Raw genomic sequence first — 19591 nt, forward strand, 5'->3', positions numbered from 1 at the left:
CTTGGGAGGCTCGCGGCGGTCATTTCGGCGAGGGTTGTTTGCCGACAAGGTATGGAGAATGGCGGGGGAGGATGAGTTCTCGGAGTGAGTGAGGTGGTTGGAGCCCATGATTGGTTGAAGTTGGTTTCTTCCAAAGCAAGAATTGATTATGTTTCTAAAAACGTGGGGAACGGGTTGCGATGGCAAAGCATGGTGACAATATTTTCAAAGTGCTAATAGAGACCATTAATGGTATGGATGACAAGGTGTTTTTCGGATATTTTTGAGGTTATATCGAGGTTTTCAAGGAGGTCGGTTGTGTTTTGGATCTTAGAGCCATAAGAATGAACTGATAAATCACCCATGGAGATGGAATGGCTTTCACTCTCAAGTTGCATGATACGAGAGTCTTTGTTGTCCCAAAAAAGTTTCTCAATATTCAACCATATTTGACGTGTCGGAACAATGGATTTAATAACCGTGTTCATGAGGTTTTGAGAAAGTGCCATATAAAGACATGTTCGAACCACTACATCTATTTTATTCTATTTGGCTTCGGTGGGTTTTGGAGTGGGTTCATCGTATGTTGCATCGATATGATCAAGTACATCATATGCTTCAAAATAAATGGAAAAGAATTCACGCCTTATATAACAATTATGGTGATCAAGGTCAAGACTCGAGAAGGATAGATATGTGAGCTTTGTTGTTGGTAACGACAAAAGATTTGTGAGGAATAAGATTAAGTCTTGCATCACCCATCGTTGAGGAAGACGGGAGAATCTTTGGTGGTTTAGGGTTAGGGTAGAAAGGAGGCCACCAGTAAGAGAGAGTGAGTGGGAAAGAAAAGTAAGGGAAGAGAGGAGAAAAATTAGGAAAGTTTGGTAATTGTCTCTAATACCATATTATCATATTGTGCCAAAGACTTTTTGGATTTCACAAATTATGTTACAATACAAATATATACAAGAAAATAATATCAAATTGGCCTATACAAATGGATACAAATATAGGCTAACTACATAATAAACATTATACTCTAACACTCCTAACTTATTCAACAAAGATATTTAGAATATTTTAATGATTTTAGGTACTTATATTTACCTTTGGATCCTTTTCACAATTTTGGATACCGAAAACTTTCACATTGAAATTGATGGCTCTACCTCGGTCAATCGAACTGCTTTTTCATTAGCATTCCTAACTTGTTCAATGGGTTATGAAGGTAATTGGATTCATTTCAGTACTAAACCCTTCATATTGGAATTGACGATTTTTGCTCGATCACTGGAGTTGCGCTTTCATTACCACTCCTAACCCATTCGACAGGTGATAGAGGCACTTGGAAGCTTTTCATAATTTTAGGTATTAAAACTTTTCTATGGAATTGGCGATGGTCAATCAATGAGTCTTTATAAAGACATTTTTCCCCATTTAGTGTTTTGGAGTTTTTCAAATGTTTAATCCTCATTTATGGTATGGTACTTCTAAATTGTCGATTTTTTTTCTCTTTCATATGGTTTGCTTGTGGTTGTTCTTTTTTGGTTTTGTTTGAGGTGTTTTGCCTTCATTTATGCAAGGTTTTTTTCTAGTATTTAAACTCTTGTTCCTCCTTCCTTTTTTGGTGTTCTTTTATCTTAATGTATTCTAGTTGTGAGACTCATGTTTTACATGAGTTTATCTAAAAAAATAAATATGAAGGTCTAAATATTTGACAAGTTTGAATTTATAAGAAAAATGAGAAAATATTGAATTGTTAAAATTGGAGTGTTTTTTTCTCTTTTAAATTTAAACAAATAATTTAAATAAATGAACAAAGGAAACTAATGGGGCTTTAATTTAAAATTTTTGAAATTTAAAGGTAAGTCGTTTAATGAAATTGATATACATTTATTGTTAGATTTATTGCAATTATTACAATTAAATACTATGTGGAATTTAATAACATAGAAAAAAAACATAAAATGACATGTAGAAAAAAATTAATTTAAAATGACCACAAAATGACATTCATAAAAATGAATGAAAGTGTGACATATGAAATTTGAGTTTTTGTTTATTCCAAAAGCCTTCAAGGAGTCAAATAAAATTGACCATTATTTCTCATTTTCTTTAATGATTTTCATTTGATTTTAGAAACGATGAATGAAAACCTTCGAATATTTTCAGGTTTAGGGATAAAGTGATTAATTTTAATAAAATATACTCTCAATATTGTCGATCTTACTTGAAATGTGTTGAGAGAAAATGGTTTTTAAAGAATTAGTTACTTGGTTTGGTTTGTGCTGTAGTAACATTTTGTGTGATTTCTTGGATGTGGGCTAATTGGTGTTAGTAGGCTAAAGCTGTTGGATCAATCTAGTGGGTTGGACTTACGTTTGTTTGTATTTTTTTTTTTTTTTTTTTTTGATTAAAATAGTGTTAGATTTTTTGAAATAATAAACTTGATCCTATAAATATACAATCTATTATTTAAAAAATGGACAGATCACTTAGAAATGGAAAAAAGAACAGTACTATGAGTTGGGGGTCGTGTGGTGGCTTGGAGAAAAGGACTGGACCGAATTGGTTCTGGAAAAAAGACATTAAAAAGAAGACTGAGCTCGGAAGAAAGACTGAGATCGAACGAGAAAAAAGACACATTTTGAAAAAAAGAACGGATCGTGTTTCAAAACTGATCCAAAAAAAAAAGTCGGACCGTTCAGAGACCATTAAAAGACCAGATCTTTCTTTTATTAAATTTTAGTGTATCATTTTTATTAAATCTTACCGTATCCTTGTGGTGTTAATCACACATTTGTTAACGGAAAAACTCGAAATCGAAACCAAAACACCAAACCCAAAAAACCCCGAAAAAGACGCATACAAAGACCGCGAGACATGACCGGAAAAGACTAAGACCGGACCGAAAAGGACCGGCCCAAGACCACTCCAAGATTGATCCGAAAAAAGACCGTATCGTTTCGAGACCAGTCTAGAATCGCCAATGTGCATGTTCACAGATTCATCAATTTTTTCTTTTAAAATAAAAATGATGAGCGGCACACATACAAACCTCCGATGGGCTTGTCTTGGTATGTCCTAGGGATTGAGTGTTCCGAGAAATAGGTAAATTAATGTGAAGATGAAGATGTTTCTATTTACCGATTTAAGTTTGTATTTCCTAAAAATTGTATATATCATCTCCCTTTTTTTTCTATATTTTCTTAGTGAGCTGTGTCAGCATGAAACTAAATGAAATTATTTAAATTGCCATTGTATTGGATATTAACAATAATCAAACAAATCCGAAAGTGGTTGATGTTACAAATTCAAAAGTACTCTAGTTTACTAGTGTCTCGTGAGATGATTATTCGAGAGCAACATTTAAGTTATTATTTGCCAAATTTGAATTATACTTCAATAGCTTTTTATCAATATTTAGCTTAATTATACACAACTAGTACCAACAGCAAAAAAACACCTCCCAAGTCCAGTCCAGTCGCCTTTGTCAAACTGCCCAAGACTTCAGACTTTTGTTAAAGGGTGTCCATAAGATGTCTATTTGGCCGATTTAGTTTTTCTATAAAACTAAACTAGTATTCTTAATTAAAGAAAAATAAAATGTGAGAGAAAGGCCAAAATAAATGAAATAAACAAAATCATATAATTATGGTCTCCGATATCTATCCAAGAGTCCCTTCAACTTTCTATGTACAATTTGCGTTGGTATTTCGAACAAAAACATTATAAACCCACCCACCAAAACCTTCAATTGTCTCCATCAACATCATCATCATGATCACGATTAAAGCCACTATCAGCATTAAATGTTAGTATAAAATCAAGCATGTTACGATTACGGCCTACTTCCGAGCTTTCACCATTTCCCATCTCATAATCGGGACCCACCCCCATCGAAAGCAATCGCAACATCATGTCCCTTGGTGAATCCGTACTATACATCCACCTGTTCCTCGGTCTCAACTAAAAAAAAATCGCAAAACAAAAAAAAAATCAAAATTCAATATCCACAATACCACCCAACGTGCATTTTTACATGGGCTTAGATGCAAGAAACATCAATATTTTGTCGTTTATTTCTGTATCATAGCATCCTACTTTTATTTCTTTCTACCGCAACGTCGTACTTCCATTTTTTTTTTCTTATTAAGGTGTTGCCACTTGAAAATTTTAAAAATTATAGCATGGTACTTCCAAATTTTTTTTTCTTATCCAATTATAGCGGTATTTCAATTTTCAAGGACATCGCTATAATTGGGTAGTTTTTTTTAAGTAAAACGTTGTAATAGGAAGAAAAGGAAGTAAGATGCTATATAATAAACAAATCAACAAAAGTAGGTTTGTTGTTTCTTGCATTCAACCCTTTTCACAACCACCTTCATTATTATTCCTCATCGCCAAAATCATCAATCGAATCCCCGTATTCATCCGTGTCGACACTGTCGAACAATTCGGAATCATCCTCTTCGCAAGTGTTATCTTCATCGATAAAATCAAAAGTGACACCACCTTCTTCGTCCTCATCACCTCCACCCCCACCGTCATCATCCTCGTCATCATCTTCATCCTCATCATCATCATCCTCATAATCATCGTCCACGTCATCAGAATCACTATAGTTGCTAGAGCTATCGTCAACATAGTCGTTGGAGTAATACTCGTCATCGGATTCGTCAGCGAAATCGGGAAAGAAACGAAATCGACGTGACTCAAAAACCTTATTCAAAAACAATAAAGTGGTAAAAAAAAGTGAAGCCTTGTTGGATAAATTGGTTAAATGGTGAAACATTGTTGCATAAATTGGTAAAAAAGAAAATGAAACATTATTACATACATAAGAATTTCATAGCTATTCTTTTATATTTTAACCATGAAAAATGGCTTTTTTTAGGAGTAAAAAAAAAGTATAAAGATTTAATAACTACAAAAATAGATAAATGCCTAAATCGATAAAATGATGAAAGCACAACAAGTACTTTAATGTATATTAGGACAATGACAACTTTGGAAGTACTATTATTTCTTTTATGATTATTCTAATAAAAAATTTTAATTGTTAAATCAAACAAAAAATAACAATTCACTTCCTAAATCGATAAAATGGTGAACATACATTTTGCTTTTAAGCACTTTTCAATTTTAAAGAACTCGGATATTTTAAAAAGAAGTATAATGAGTTGGCCACTACAAAAAAATACTTAAAAGACTAAACCCTAAATCCTAAACCCTAAAAGTAAGTTTGTATCCCACCTTTTTGGGTAAGTAGTCCTTGTCTGGCCTTTTTAGGTGGGACAAAGTACAATTTTGTCTCATTGACATCAGTCTGAGTCCAAGTTGCTATACAGTTCAAAATAAGTAACCATACCTTCTCAACATTCGTCGGAAAATTCGCTTTTTCAACCGCGGTCGGTGTCCAAATCTTTATATCGCGTTCAATCCCACTACTCGCAAGCATACTTATATACGGATGTGATTCAATACAATTCACCACTTGTTTATCTGCTTCCAAAACCCTAACCAACACCATATCACTTTTCCTCCAAATAAACATCCGCCCACAATCCGACCCACTCACCACATACTCACATTTCGGTCCAAAAAACCCAACACCCTTCACCGTCACACAATTCCTATGCCCTTTAAAAACCCTCGGCCCATCTTTCCCATCACTTTCCATCTCGGAATCAGACGAATTACTACTATCCAAAATTACATTTATGTCCCCGCCCAAACCCATGTCTTTTGAGAAAAGGTAGATGAAGTCGTCGCAGTAGGATACGAGGAGTTCGCTTTGATCGGAAAACGCGATTCCGGTGATTCCAAGGTTTTCATCGTTGATTAAATGTCGCGGGCAAAAGTAGTCGGTGGGTTTACCGAAAGGGGTAGAACCGTCCCATTTGTATTTACGGATGTCATATAAGCGCGTGTATTCATCGGAACCCGCGATCGCGAATAAATTAGGGTTTCGTGGATCGATTGCTATGGTATTTAGGTTCACGACTCCTACAAAGCTTCTATCGGGAATTGGTTGGCAAGTGAAAAGCTCGGTGGCATCTCCGGATCTTAGATCAAACTAAAGAATGAGAGCAATAATGAGAAATCGAACGTGTACAACGAGGGTATTATGGTCTTTTATCCCTCGAAGCAAGAAGTGAAGAGAAAATGTTACTTACATGTTGGACCAATCCGTCCTCGCCACATGTATAGAAGATGTGTGGGCTCCCGGGTTCATTGGCTAGTTTATGAGCTCTACCTTGATGTTTCCCAAGCAATTTTGGCTCGATTTCACCATTTTCTGGGATCATAGCATTCCTTACCTATAACCAAATGTATTCTCAAATATCAATATATATTTGATTATTTTCCCACCATGATTGTAATATACAATGTGCATTATAAGTTATAAAAGATGCTATCAGAAGCAGGAAGACTAAATATACCTGGCCATCAGCAGCACAAGTAACAATGCTTCTATCATCAGTACCTGGCATGATGTTTGCTTGTAATATATTGTTATTATGGCCTGAATGAAAGGAGAGTTTAACATTCCCAGTTTGCCAATCCCAAAGTATAACTCTCCTGTCATCTGAACCAGACACAAGAATATCTCCATCTTCATTGAAGCTCACTGTGTTCACACATCCTCGGTGTTTTTCCAGCTTCCTAAAAAGATCAAGTCTTAAGACTAGATCCTAACACAAAAACATTTATGAAATTGTTATTAAAAGCAGAAGGTCCAATGTAATTGGCTATAATACTTGAAGACACAACTTGCTGTGTTCTGCACTGTGAAACTGAAACTGAATAATGTTGGATTCAATAAAACTAGAGAAATCAGTCACTGACAATTCAAATGGAGATTTAGCTAATTTACTTATAAAATCATAATCAGAGTCTCTATCATGATGTATCAGACTCTTTTTATCTAATCACCTAAAACTTTCGTATTTACAGACAGAATACAAGGAAATCAACACAAGAACGATGTTTATGATTGGAAGAGAACATCCAAAATACTGCCTGGGAGTGAGTTTTTAACAATACTGTGTGCCCTAAAAAGGTCACATCAAGCCTAAATAACGTTCATCAGGTATACAAGTATGATATCAATTCACCGCGCCTAAATATATACGTATCCACATGTTTTCAATTAGTTAAAACAGTATTACGAACGAAAATTTTGAACTAAGATCACAATATTTATACCTCTGAAGCGGCGAGCCGGTTGACGAATTTTCGGGTTGAAAGACGGCCGACCTCACGGCGGCAGATATCGACGACCGCAGTATCAATGCTCGCTCGGTCCCTTTTCTTCGTCATTCTGCAGGAACAATAATAATTTGCAGAAATGGTTATTGATCTATCAGGTTCCCATAAAGATCAGAATGAAGGAATCAGTCGAATGAATGATTCGATCAGGCTGAACTGAATCCCAAATCAATTAAATCTGAACGTGTTGTATGCACAGGAATCGAGTGTTTGGCAAATACCTAGAAGTAGAAGGAAACATGGAGGCCTCTGCTCTACCGCTCACAAGAATTCGTGCTTTTCGATTAACTGTTTCCTTGTGTCAAATACCAGATAAGGACGCCTCTATTTATACCCCTCTTGTAATACAATTGGGACTAAAAATACAAATCAACCCAGGTTGGTATAAATTTCACAAAATGAAGATATGAAATTTTGGAATATAAAGAAATAATCTAAATTTTATTTTATTTTTATGAAAATGACTGATTGGTTTTGAATTAATATTGTGTCATGTAAAAAATATATCTTCTGATAAAAGATATATATTGGATTTCAGACAGAAAAAAGATATATATTGGATTTTGGACGGAAAAAAAATACAAGAATGAAAGCCAAATTTCAAAAAAAAAAAAAAAAAGAAATACTCTTTTCTTTATGAAATCTAACAAAAGTTAAAAGAAACATAACAAATATGAATTAAATCTGATCTCCGGTATTTTGTTGAAACATAGTAAATATGAATTAAATTTGACTTAAACAACCAAGCAATTGAGGTCGCGGTGACCATAGACATCGACAACCACGAATACTTCATTAATAATTGTCTCATGTAGGATGTCATAAGAAAAACATAAAAAACTAATCATAAGTATTGAATGTATACAAAAACAACAAAAACTTATTTTATAAAAAAAATATATTAAAGACTAAATGTGCAATATATATATATATATATATATATATATATATATATATATATATATTAAAGACTAAATGTGTACAAAGTAATAAATATATTACATTATTAAGTCATTTTTCCAACTTACCTAGAGTAGCAAGTCATAAGGACCGAATATATACAGTTAAACATGTTGAAGGGACAAGTGTCAACAAAAAAAACTCAATGATCAAATGTATACAAATTGAAAAATATGTTACCTTTTTTAAATCATTATCCTTTTTGAAAATTAATAGAAATAAGTTTTGAATGATATTTGTTGTTGTGCAAATGAAAGAAAAAATAGATATTATATATTTATTCAAACTTAAAATTGTCTTATTTAATGACCATAAATATCAAAAAATTAGAGTGTTGTTAAATAAACACCCCATGAATATTTTTATCAAAATTAATTAGTTTTATGAATATCTTTCAACTTTCAATACAAACTAGCCTATAATTTTTTATGAGAAATTAAATATCATTCTAGTTTTTTTTTAGAACGGCAAATGATACTACTCATAAACTACTCCTAATACCACCTATGTCTCTAATGAGACTTGAACCCTCAACCTCTAGGAGGGAGGGCAACACCCGGTACCGTTGGGCTAGAAGCCCTTTGGTATCCTTGTTTTCTTATTACCTATCTTTCTACCTATATGAGATGATGACAAATGTCATAAAATGTAACATCCTGTTTAATTAATAAATAAATAGATAAATTTTGATGAGCGAATAGTCGCAATAAATTCATATTATTTAGGGGATTATTGGTTTTGGGAAGCCAAATGTTATAAATCGGATCATTCGGGGGTTAAAAAGTAATTTTAGAATTTATTTTGAAAAGATTTTAGAGGCCAAGGGGCTATTTGGTAAGTATTAGATTTAATTTGTAAAGGATTTCAGGAGGCTGGGTTAAAAAGGTAAATTTCGGACTTAAAATGAAAAGAATTGGGGGAGCGGGGGTATAAAGAGTATTTTTTGGGCTTGTGATGCAAAAGTGTTTATAGGGAGGAACCAGTTCTGCCATTATGGCAATGTGATTGTGTGACCGGGTATATATACATTACGAAACCCTAAACCTAAGGAAAAGGTTGGCTGACATCCTCTCGTTTGCGGCCGCAAGCCTCACGACCCCCACTACCCATTGTTGTTCCCTCGTCTGCTGAAGCTGGAGAACCGCCAACCTTATGCCGCCTTGCTCCGGTCGTCGACATCTTGGAGCCACCAACAAATCAAGGAGCAGCCGCTGGGTAATCTTGCAGCCGCCACTCTCTCGCAAGATGGGGAAAAGTTGTTGTGCAGAATTCCAACATTCACCAAAAATCACTATATGATCCAAGACTTTAGGTAAATGATTATAGTTGCTCAATTTTACACACAAGATGATTGAATGATAGTATAAAGACATAGATTGTGTACTTTATGAGAATACCAAACAGATGACACAAAATGTTGAGAGTAGAATGCCTAAACATATAGACGAACGTTTAGAACAAAGTTCTAAATTTTGACCCGTAACAGCCACCTGTTCAAAGCCATTTTAACACCACCAAGGACTGCAAATTTTACAATATTTTTGTATATTCCAGTAGTTTATACTTTTAGCTTTTCAGAAAGTACTTTTAAAAGTCCAAACAATTTTTCTAAAATTTTATATGATTTTTAAAAAAGCAGCATGTCCGTACAGCTAATTTCCGACCAGTCAGTGAAAAAGGTGATTTTCAACTAAGTTGGAGGTAACAACAAGTCCTGGAAAAATTCATGGACAAAGTAGACTTAAAATGAAAACTTTTTGAGTTTACAGATCACTGATACGACTTCTGATGATTTTTCTACATTTTTTCAAAACAGGGGCAAAATGGGAAATTTTCAGAATTTCCCAGCAATGCATTCTAAAGGTTATTTGACAACTTAGCCCATTAAGCCACAACCAAAATCAACTATAAATTTGTAAATCGAGTTCTTAACAGTAGCAACATGTCAAGAGTTAAAATAACAATTTCAACCTCAAGCCATGATTCAAAGTACATTTCTTATATGGGAAAAATAAGGTACTTTGCTAAAAGAGAAAACACCACTAGGGCTTGAGTTTTCTCCACCATTAAGCCTAACATTAAGACCTTTTAGGGACTTTTTTGAGGACCTTTTTGATGGCTCAAAACAAGGTCTTATATGTAGAAAAGTTACACACGATCATTTGAGATAAAAAGAAACAAGAAACATGACATCAAGAAAACAATTCTTGACCCCAAGTTTACAACCAACTCTTGAGCATCAATACTAACCTTTGAGGGATTGTTTTAGAAGGATTTTCACAGCCATAATTGATCAAAATACACACCCGGTATGGCTAAGAATTGATCATACATAAACTCTAGAATTGAGAGTAGGAAGAAGAAGACTAACTAAACCAAAGGGATGCATTACAACTTCATAATTCCTAACAAAGCACCAACAATTGGAGTATAATCATGTAAGGAGGAATGAAACAAGTCTTACCAGGTGTTATGGAAGATTTTCGCAGCCCTAATTACCCCTCACGAAATATGTCGATCTTACCTTCTTGTGTATGCTTCAAGATCGATGTTGCCTTTGTCCTTCATTCTCTTCACGGTCGCTTTTTTTTTATCGATGCTAGTATTGCCCAAGAAAGACTATGAACATACGTATTAAGCCCAAGGAAAGAAACGCACGTAGACATCAATCGATTGATGCCTCCCCATGGATGTTACATTCGATTTTTACAATTAACCCCCTCACACATCCATCCTTGTATTCCACTCACCCTAACCCTAGATACTTGGCAAATTAAGTTTCTTTGTATGACATTTTAGCCCCTCAACACCATTTTCACCAATTAAATGAACTATATTTACCAATATTATTTTTCTAAATCAATTTTATTAAATTACACACCTTTTAATTTTTATTTATTATTTTAAATATTAAATAATACTAATTTTAGTTAATTAATTCCATTTTAACCTCATAGAGCTAAAATATTTTGCATAAATAGTCCCTCGAGTAACGGAAAAATTAACGTTGTTTACAATAGGATTTTCGGGTTGTTACACTTTTCCCCCAAGCATGGAGTTATGATTATGAGTTGGAACCCAATTATTAATTGGGCATTGTTTGATGTTGGCAGTTCGGGAATCTGTCAACCAGCAACTGGAGTTGCATCCGCGGGACTTCAGCAGTGCCAGGTGAGTCTCCTCACCATACCAATGGGTCTAAGGCACCAATATCGGTCCATTTTATGATATGTGATACACTAGCTGAAGTTTTATTATGTGGCATGTTAGCTGGTTATGTGATAGGGAGTATGCTAGTGATTATGTGGTATGTTAATTGATTATGTGGTACGTGATATGCTAGTGGTCTTTGTGATACTTGCATGGAAGACCTCGGGGGGTTCTCGGGGCACTTAGGTGTAAGACCTTGGAGGGTTTCCATGACATCCTTAGTTAAGACCATGTGGGGGTTCCCATGGCATTGGGGTAAGACCATGTGGGGGTTCCCATGGCACCCGGTGTAAGACCCTGGAGGGTTTCTAGGGCATCCTTATGTGTTTGCATGATTAGCTTATATGTTGGTATGTATGGTTTGATTGGTAGTTAGTGAAGACCATGTGGGGGTTCCCATGACAGTGGGCTAAGACCCTGGAGGGTTTCCAGGGCACCCGGTGTAAGATCTTGGGTTTCCAGGGCTTCCCTATATGTTTATATGCATGGCTATGTGATTGATATGGATAGGTGATTGATATTGTTTATGTAGTTGTTACAACTGATATGGATTATGTGGTTATGTGGATTGTGTGGGGTATGCTCTGGAGAACTCACTAAGCTTCGTGCTTACAGTTTTGTTTATTGTTTCAGGTATCATTGATTTGGAAAAGAAGAGCTCGGATTGATCGCAGTGCTCACACCTATGACTTCCGCAATGAATGATTTTGGGATGAACTCTGATAAATGATTTACTTAACGATGATTTGAAATGTTTGAAATAAATGGTATCAATGTTTTAGCTAAATTAAAAATGAAATTTTTACCCTTGATTTTTGGGTCGTTACATAAAATATTATTAACTTTATCAAAATAAGGCACTTATCATCATTTCATAGGGATAGGAAGATAAATAGAAAGAAACTGTAGAAGGATATTTAATTTATCACTTATATATATATATATATATATATATATATATATATATATATATATATATATATATATATATATATATATATATATATTGGAGTTGAAAGTTTAGAGATCTCAAACAATAAAAGTGCTTTTCGACATATGTTTTGTAATTTCTTGAAATTTATCTTTCGCAATAACAATACGAAATTATTATTATTTCTTGTGAAATTGATCAAAGTTGATATAAAATAGGTGTATTTTCACACAAACTCGAATTAGTATATTTTTAAAATGTCGTCTAGATCATATAAGAATGTCAATGGGCAAATGGGTTGCAAGCAACGTCGATATGAACACTTACCTTACGCTCAAATACTTCCATCATATTTAAAGAAAATGTAAAAGAGACAACAAGTTACCGACAACCAAAACAACCCTTTCCATTATATCTATATGATTTCTGAACATATGAATATATAAGTAGATGGTGAACCTATGCTATACATGGGTTAGAGGTGTTTCATTTTTCTTTTTTATGAAGACAATGTCAAAATTAAATGGATTCTCATAAAACCTTCAAATTTTGGATATAATGAAAGATGAACACAATCTAACGATTAGGCTATACTTCAATATCCTAAATGAGAACCTGATTTAAATAAAGATGAGCATATTTTAGGATTTCACATGAAACTTTGTAACTGTCATAAAAGTATGCAAGTGTGATGGTTTTGTAACCTCTACCATTGATGCATTTCAAATCCATCTTCTTTACTCTTATCCCTAATCATACACATACACAAGCATCTTAATACTTGTTTTAGCCTATTAAAATATTAAAAGCTTAATGACTCTTATGGTCAAAATAACCACTTAATGGATCATTATTCTAACTTCTAATTTTCTATATTTTAATCAACTTTAATCAATGAATTAAGCACCCCATAATACTTAATTCATTTTAATCTACTCTAATGCAACAATTTGCATAATTATTAGTTAGCATTTCAAACCATAACTCTCATTGGATTGATCCCACTCATGAGGATCACTTACAAAGCTTGTTCTATATATCTAAACACTTCTATTAACACTACTAACAAGCTTTCTTAATCTAATCTAACATAACTAGCTCAATTCATCAAAATCACCATTAGCCCTAATTGACTTGAAAATGGTTAAAGTGATTATATCTTCAGCATTCCATCTTCAATCCAAGCCATAAACACCCTTTATAGACTCTTGCTCGACTTTCATCCTCAAAATCGTCAGAGCTCTGCTGCTATGGGCTTGGGGGTATTAAATGACGAGAATAGAGGGCATAAAAACCTTTAAGTTGTTGCGTAACCACGTCGCAACCATCTATATACCGCGTCGCAGTAGCCTGTTGACCTTGGACAATGGCAACCACTTGCTTTCCATGTCATGTCGATCTTCTTGTCATGTCGTGGTGCTCTTTCTCCACTAGCATCCTACTTTGGTCACCACGTCGTGGCACCCATATACCGTGCTGCGGGGACAAAGTATATCACCCTCTACTTATGACGAAGTCTTTCCTATATCATTGACATCGCTCATAGCGTCGTGGTGATCTATCCACCATGTCGCGGTATCTGCTTGACAGCAGCTCGTTGGCCGATTCCATTCCAACTTTGGGACAATTTTTGTCCCAACTTCTAACGCACATAACTTCTTCGTTTCTAAGCCGTTTTCTATGATCTTTATATTCATGCGAAGGTAGGAACATACTCTACAATTATGTCAAGTAATTTATCACTGACTAAATACGGGTCTTAATCTGTTAAGTCACAAAGTTGGCACAAAAAGCATAAAATTCCCATTTTATCCATTTGACTAAAATGCATCTTCTCATGCATTCTTTCTCTTGAACTTACTTATCTAATCTCCTATAAGTGACTTAAACTTTTTTTGGCCATTTTCATGAAGTCACAACTTCATACTCTCATATTCTTCTCATAATTAACCATTTTCCCTTTTGGTCAATATTTGACTAAAAGTCAACTTTCTCTTTTGGTCAATATTTTCCCTTTTGGCCATTTTCCCTTTTGGCCATTTTCATGAACTTTCTCTAAAGTTCAGGTTCTTACAAGTTCGGCGTAACCCGTACAATGCTTTTGCTAATTTATAGACTTGTTTTGTCTTGTCTTTCTTTATTAAATCGTTCCGGTTATGTGACATAAACTTCTTCTTCCAAATTCCCATATAAAAAGGCTGATTTTACATCGAGATGATGTATAATCCATCCGTTTGTGGCTGCGAGCGCAAGAATGATACATTTGGTTTCTATCCGGGCTACGGGTGCAAACACTTCATCAAAATCTACTCCATGTTTTTGCAAATATCCTTTTGCAACCAACCTTGCTTTGTACTACAAAAAGAATCGTCCGAATCTTGCTTTATTTTGTAAACCTATATAAGGTCAATGGGTTTTCTTCCTTTCGACAACTCGACTAGAATCCATGTTTTATTTTTCTCAATTGCACTTAACTCACTTTGCATAGCTTCCATTCAAGCTTCATTTTCACTTGCACTTGAGAAAGTTCTTCATTATCTTGTAGAAACATAAGTTCATCACTTTCTTCATAAATATCGGCCAAACTACGATATCTTTCTAGAACTTCACTATCAGATGAACTCTCAAGTGATGATTGAGGTATAATTGGGCTACCTTGTGGTGCATATTCTTCGTCGAAATTTGTATGGATTGTTGGATTAGGTGTCTAAGCCCATAACTATTTTGGTATGTACTTGAACCGATTATGAGCATTGTACTTTTGGGTTGTCTTCACTCATGCAACTTGATAGGATGACGAGAGGAGAGAGAGTGGAATTTATTATATGAATAATAAATTTGTACTCAAAATGGTTTTATTAATATATTACAAGATTAATATATTATTTGGAAATCATATTATTTAATTAGTATTGATCAGAAATTAATTTGGTGTTCAAAAGAGACTGATTAAATAAAGGGGACTGATATTGCAATTATCTGATAGTTGCTAGTTGGGCTATGAATTCCTAATAGAAGGGATTTGACGAAATCTATGGAATCCCATAAAGATTTCGTCCAAAGGGGCCTTCTAGAAGGGCTCCATGGGTTGCTTAAGGCCTAAGCAAGGAAATTAGCGTTTCCACCTTAAAACCATAATAGCCTCAACTATAAATAGACCCCTTAGCTAGTGGAATTCGTCCCTATGAGTTTCTAGGAAGCCCTGACCGAATTCTTCTTCTCTCCCAAGTCATTATGTTTGCATTGAGTGTTTGTGACTCCATTAGAGGTGCAACACTTTGGGCACTAGGCTTTCAGAAGTCAAGATCAAGAAGGATTAACTTGTTATTTCTACATAACAAGTAAGGTAAAGTTCTTAACCCTAATCATATGTGATTTTTCGTTATATGTATACTAGTTCTTAGGGTTATTTCTTTGGTATTCAATGTTGTATGTTCAATTAGAGAAACCTAGATCCGAGGCAAAGTTGTATGTGGGAAACTCTTACCCACCGCATCCTTGACTAGTGGAGGGTCGTTAGCCGAACGGGTAGGATAGGACACAAACCTTCCATTATAAGTATAATGAAATACGAAGTAACTAAACACTTTTATAAATTCCCAAATCTTATTTACTTTAGGAAAAATGTGGAGTTGGTGCTAATCCATGAAATTGCACATTGCACCTTGTTGGTCGTTAGTGGAGCGTGTGTGGTTAACCTGCACACTAATATGGGACCAATGAAGGATGGCAATGGGTAGCTCGTAGATTATCATAGATCAATGGAGCGTGTGTGGTTAACCGGCACATTGATTAGGTGATGGACATCTTCGAGAGTACCAAGCTAATTTGCATGGTTATCCGCACCTTGTTTGTGATCCTCGGCATCCCAGTCACAAACATGAAGGGAATTATCGAGATTAAACATGCCATTGAAAAGTTCAATGACTCTCAAAAGATCTAGGAGTTTCAATTCATTTAAAACCTAATTTTAAATTTTCGTTTTTCATGATGGAAATTGGTAAATCGTCATTTACCCACCTTCAAATATTCTGTAATTGGATTATGGCATCCCTCTTCCGAATTGTAGAATATTGTGTTGGGTCCTAGCCTTGATATTTCATTTGGGTGTTATATTAAGGACTCTAATAAACTAACTTGGATTTCTCCCGTTTTGTAGATGTCAAATTCTAACAACTATGGTATTCCTGAATCCTTTGGAAAAAGTTCCCCACATGAAGATGATGTTCCACGATTGGATTGTGGAGATGGAAATCATGCTTCACTTCCTCTACCTCCTCCAATAATTCTCCCTGACCCACGTGTTCGAAGACTTGAAAAGTTCAAGGTCACTCAAGCCCTATTGGTAAACAAACACGAAGATGAAAAGTATGTATGTGCTCATGTCTTGGATATGAAGTTGCATATTGATAGGTTGGGAATGTTGGGTGTCAATGTCTCAAGGAAGCTGGCTGTTGACGTGGTTCTTCAATCACTTCCCGAATCATATAGTGGGTTCGTTAAAGATTATTATATGATGGACCACGACGTGACCCTCATTGATCTTACCTATTTGCTTATTGCTACTGAATTAGCAATGATTTGGCACACTGGTAAAGCAAACTTGACTGTTAGATCAACCTCCCAAACTTCCATGGACATTGATGATGACAACGTTGGAATTCCAGAAAAGTCTTCTCTTCCCAATGGAGAAAGATCGGCCAAGGTCAAACCGTTTGACCGGATGGCAAAGAGAAAGGCTGAATCTGAAATTGTCCCATGTGCTATTCCCAAAGAGACAAATTGTTTCTACTGCCAAGAGAAGGGGCATTGGTTACGAAGCTGTCGCATCTACCTAAGGGATCGCAAGGATGGGAGAGTCAAGATGTATGACTCTGCTTCAGGTAAATCCACTATCTAACTCTATTAAGTTCCTATTTTTAGATTCTTAATACATGATGTGATAAGATCTCATTTTGATGTTTTGCAGGATCGAAGAAAAGAAAGGAAGCTTAAAGGAAGAGTGGGCTGAGTCTAATCACGAAGAAATGGATTTCGATCGCATGGTTCGAAGATCGAATTTTTTGAGCTGCTGTTTAAAGAGTTAGAATAGATTGCTTAGAAATATTTAGTAACATAATTTTCATTTGTAATTGCGTTGTAAGGACATGTTTTTCCGCATTTTTATAAATAAAATAAAATTTGATTTTCGTCTTATTTATATATATCCTTGCAATGACTTTTGTGAAAACTGATGTTTGTATTGTTAGCAATGTTGTAATGGATGTGATTCTTTATTATGTTATTTGTGGTAGTGTTGAAAAATTTACCAAATAAGGAAATATTCTCATCACCCAAATTTCAATTGGACAGAAACTTGGAATCATGCAACTGGTATTGTATGATGAATGAGAACTTTCGTATTTAGGAAATTAAGACTAATTCCTTGTTCACATAAGTATGTGAGTCAAGTGAAGGACTAGGGGATCTAGTACGCATTGTTGTGCACTAGGTCAAGTCCACCACAAAGAACAATAATAATATTCTTCATGATTTGCTAAAAGTTTAGTAAATATGGTTATGCTTACAAGATTAAGTGTAACTCTGAATCATTGAAAAGTTTCAATGTATGGCAGAACGAATAAGAAAGAATCAATTAGGCAGAAAGATAAAAGTTTCTCCCATCTGAAAAGAAGGGAGAGTACTTAAGTATCGTGTTTTATGATTAACTTAATGATTGTGAAACCGTGTCACAATTGATCCTCTAAGGACACCTTAGTGCACTAGTATGGATAAGAAGAGGAATCGGAAATTGTTGAAATGGTTAAATCAAAAGGTGAATCATAATTCGTTCCAAAATCAAGTCTTAGAGTCATACTCCAAGATTGTGACTTGAGTGACGCATCTTAAGAAGGTTTATAACACTCATCAAATGTGGAGTAGAAAAGTTTCTTACTCTTGCACGTTTGAAATTGGTAAGTTGTGATGTCTTGGATAAGACAAAGACCAACTAGGACCAATTGTGTGAAGTGTTTGTTTTGATAAGAACCCGCACTAACTCTTGAATATTTGTTTGTCAAGGAATGTTTCTTGACAAGAGATTCTTATATGTCAAGAGGCCAGTGGGAGTCTTATTGATCTTGAAAGGTTTCAACAGCTAATCAAGAGTAAACCTATTGTTAATCACTAGCACACGACTTGAGGTTTATAACCTATCGTGTTGACATATTCTTGTTTTTGTGCCATTCCAGTTAAGTCAGTTATGCATGTGAGTTCTATGAGTTTTCATTTGACTGCATATAGGGCAAATCACCTTGATCAATGAAAGTACATTGATCGGAATGGGTGAGCTGTTGAACAACTTGGAAGCAATGGTAGACCCTTGTGCTGCCAGGTGGCAAGAAATTAAGAATGAACAAGTTCAGTCCATATGGGTTTGGATTTGTCACAACTTTGTCTTATGATTATGGTTATGACAAATTCACATGGATAGGAACACATACACCATAGAATCTAAGTGGCAAGGTTTCTCTCCGTTTCATAAAAATGATTGTGAGGAAACACTTTCACTAAAAAGATTTTAAGGAGATAGCGATTGTGTAAATTGCATTCTCAAATTCGATTATGATTACGACATCCCTTTTCATAGTTCGAATTGTGAGATGGCAATTAGTCTGAACATTTGGGACTTATTGATATAAGTTCTGAAATAGTTTAGACACACATATGAGCTTTCTAAAAGGTGTATGAGCTTAGATAAAAGCTTATCGAAGCATCTCGTATCAGAAATATGAACTTCGGTTAAGGAAGTCAATAAGTATTGATTTCTAGAAGTCCAGTTGTTTTCTGAGTACATGTCAAAACTGGTGGGAGCATAAGTGTTATGTTGATAAGGAAATAATTATCATGTTAGTGGGAGCATGATTATTATGTTAAATGTTGCAAGCTAGCAATATTAATTATAGAAAACAAAAGGTTCAATTCGCAAAGTTGCAGAGGTTGAAAAGTTGTTTTGCTATAATTAAGGGAGAGAATATTATACTTCATTTCAAATCTAAAAGCTTAGATCGAGAAATTTTAATCAAATTTAGTCAAAGGACATATATGAATGTTATGTTGAAAAGGTTCGACATAAGGGAAATTCTATATATGGCAATATTATAGCAAGAGACCGGTATAGCATCATGTCCTTATGTAAGACTTTATGTATCGTATCCCAATACGCTTCAGGTATAGGATCAATTGCATATGCTGTAA

The 19591-nt window shown here is 34.8% G+C and overlaps 1 protein-coding gene across 1 annotated transcript; it reads right to left on the bottom strand.

Annotated features, from left to right (window-relative positions):
* Window positions 1-3605: 3605 nt before the first annotated feature.
* Window positions 3606-7582, bottom strand: LOC145107516 (uncharacterized). Its single transcript, XM_079044411.1, has 7 exons — window positions 7476-7582; window positions 7192-7306; window positions 6426-6677; window positions 6159-6302; window positions 5351-6058; window positions 4362-4702; window positions 3606-3948 (listed from the first exon to the last, which is right to left on the bottom strand). The coding sequence occupies exons 1-6, from the start codon at window positions 7493-7495 to the stop codon at window positions 4370-4372; spliced, it is 1572 nt and encodes a 523-aa protein (XP_078900537.1). The 5' UTR covers window positions 7496-7582; the 3' UTR covers window positions 3606-3948; window positions 4362-4369.
* Window positions 7583-19591: the final 12009 nt, after the last annotated feature.

Source organism: Lactuca virosa, chromosome 4, assembly GCF_052849685.1.
Source record: "Lactuca virosa cultivar CGN04683 chromosome 4, Lactuca_virosa_CGN04683_v6, whole genome shotgun sequence".
NCBI lineage: Eukaryota > Viridiplantae > Streptophyta > Magnoliopsida > Asterales > Asteraceae > Lactuca > Lactuca virosa.

Excerpts from the sequence above, each read along its gene's own strand:
- LOC145107516 (XM_079044411.1), bottom strand. The coding sequence starts at position 7,495 with ATGTTTCCTTCTACTTCTAG. Across the intron at positions 7,307-7,475 it reads ATGTTTCCTTCTACTTCTAG|AATGACGAAGAAAAGGGACC; the intron begins GTATTTGCCAAA and ends TTGTTCCTGCAG. Across the intron at positions 6,059-6,158 it reads AGGACGGATTGGTCCAACAT|TTTGATCTAAGATCCGGAGA; the intron begins GTAAGTAACATT and ends CTCATTCTTTAG.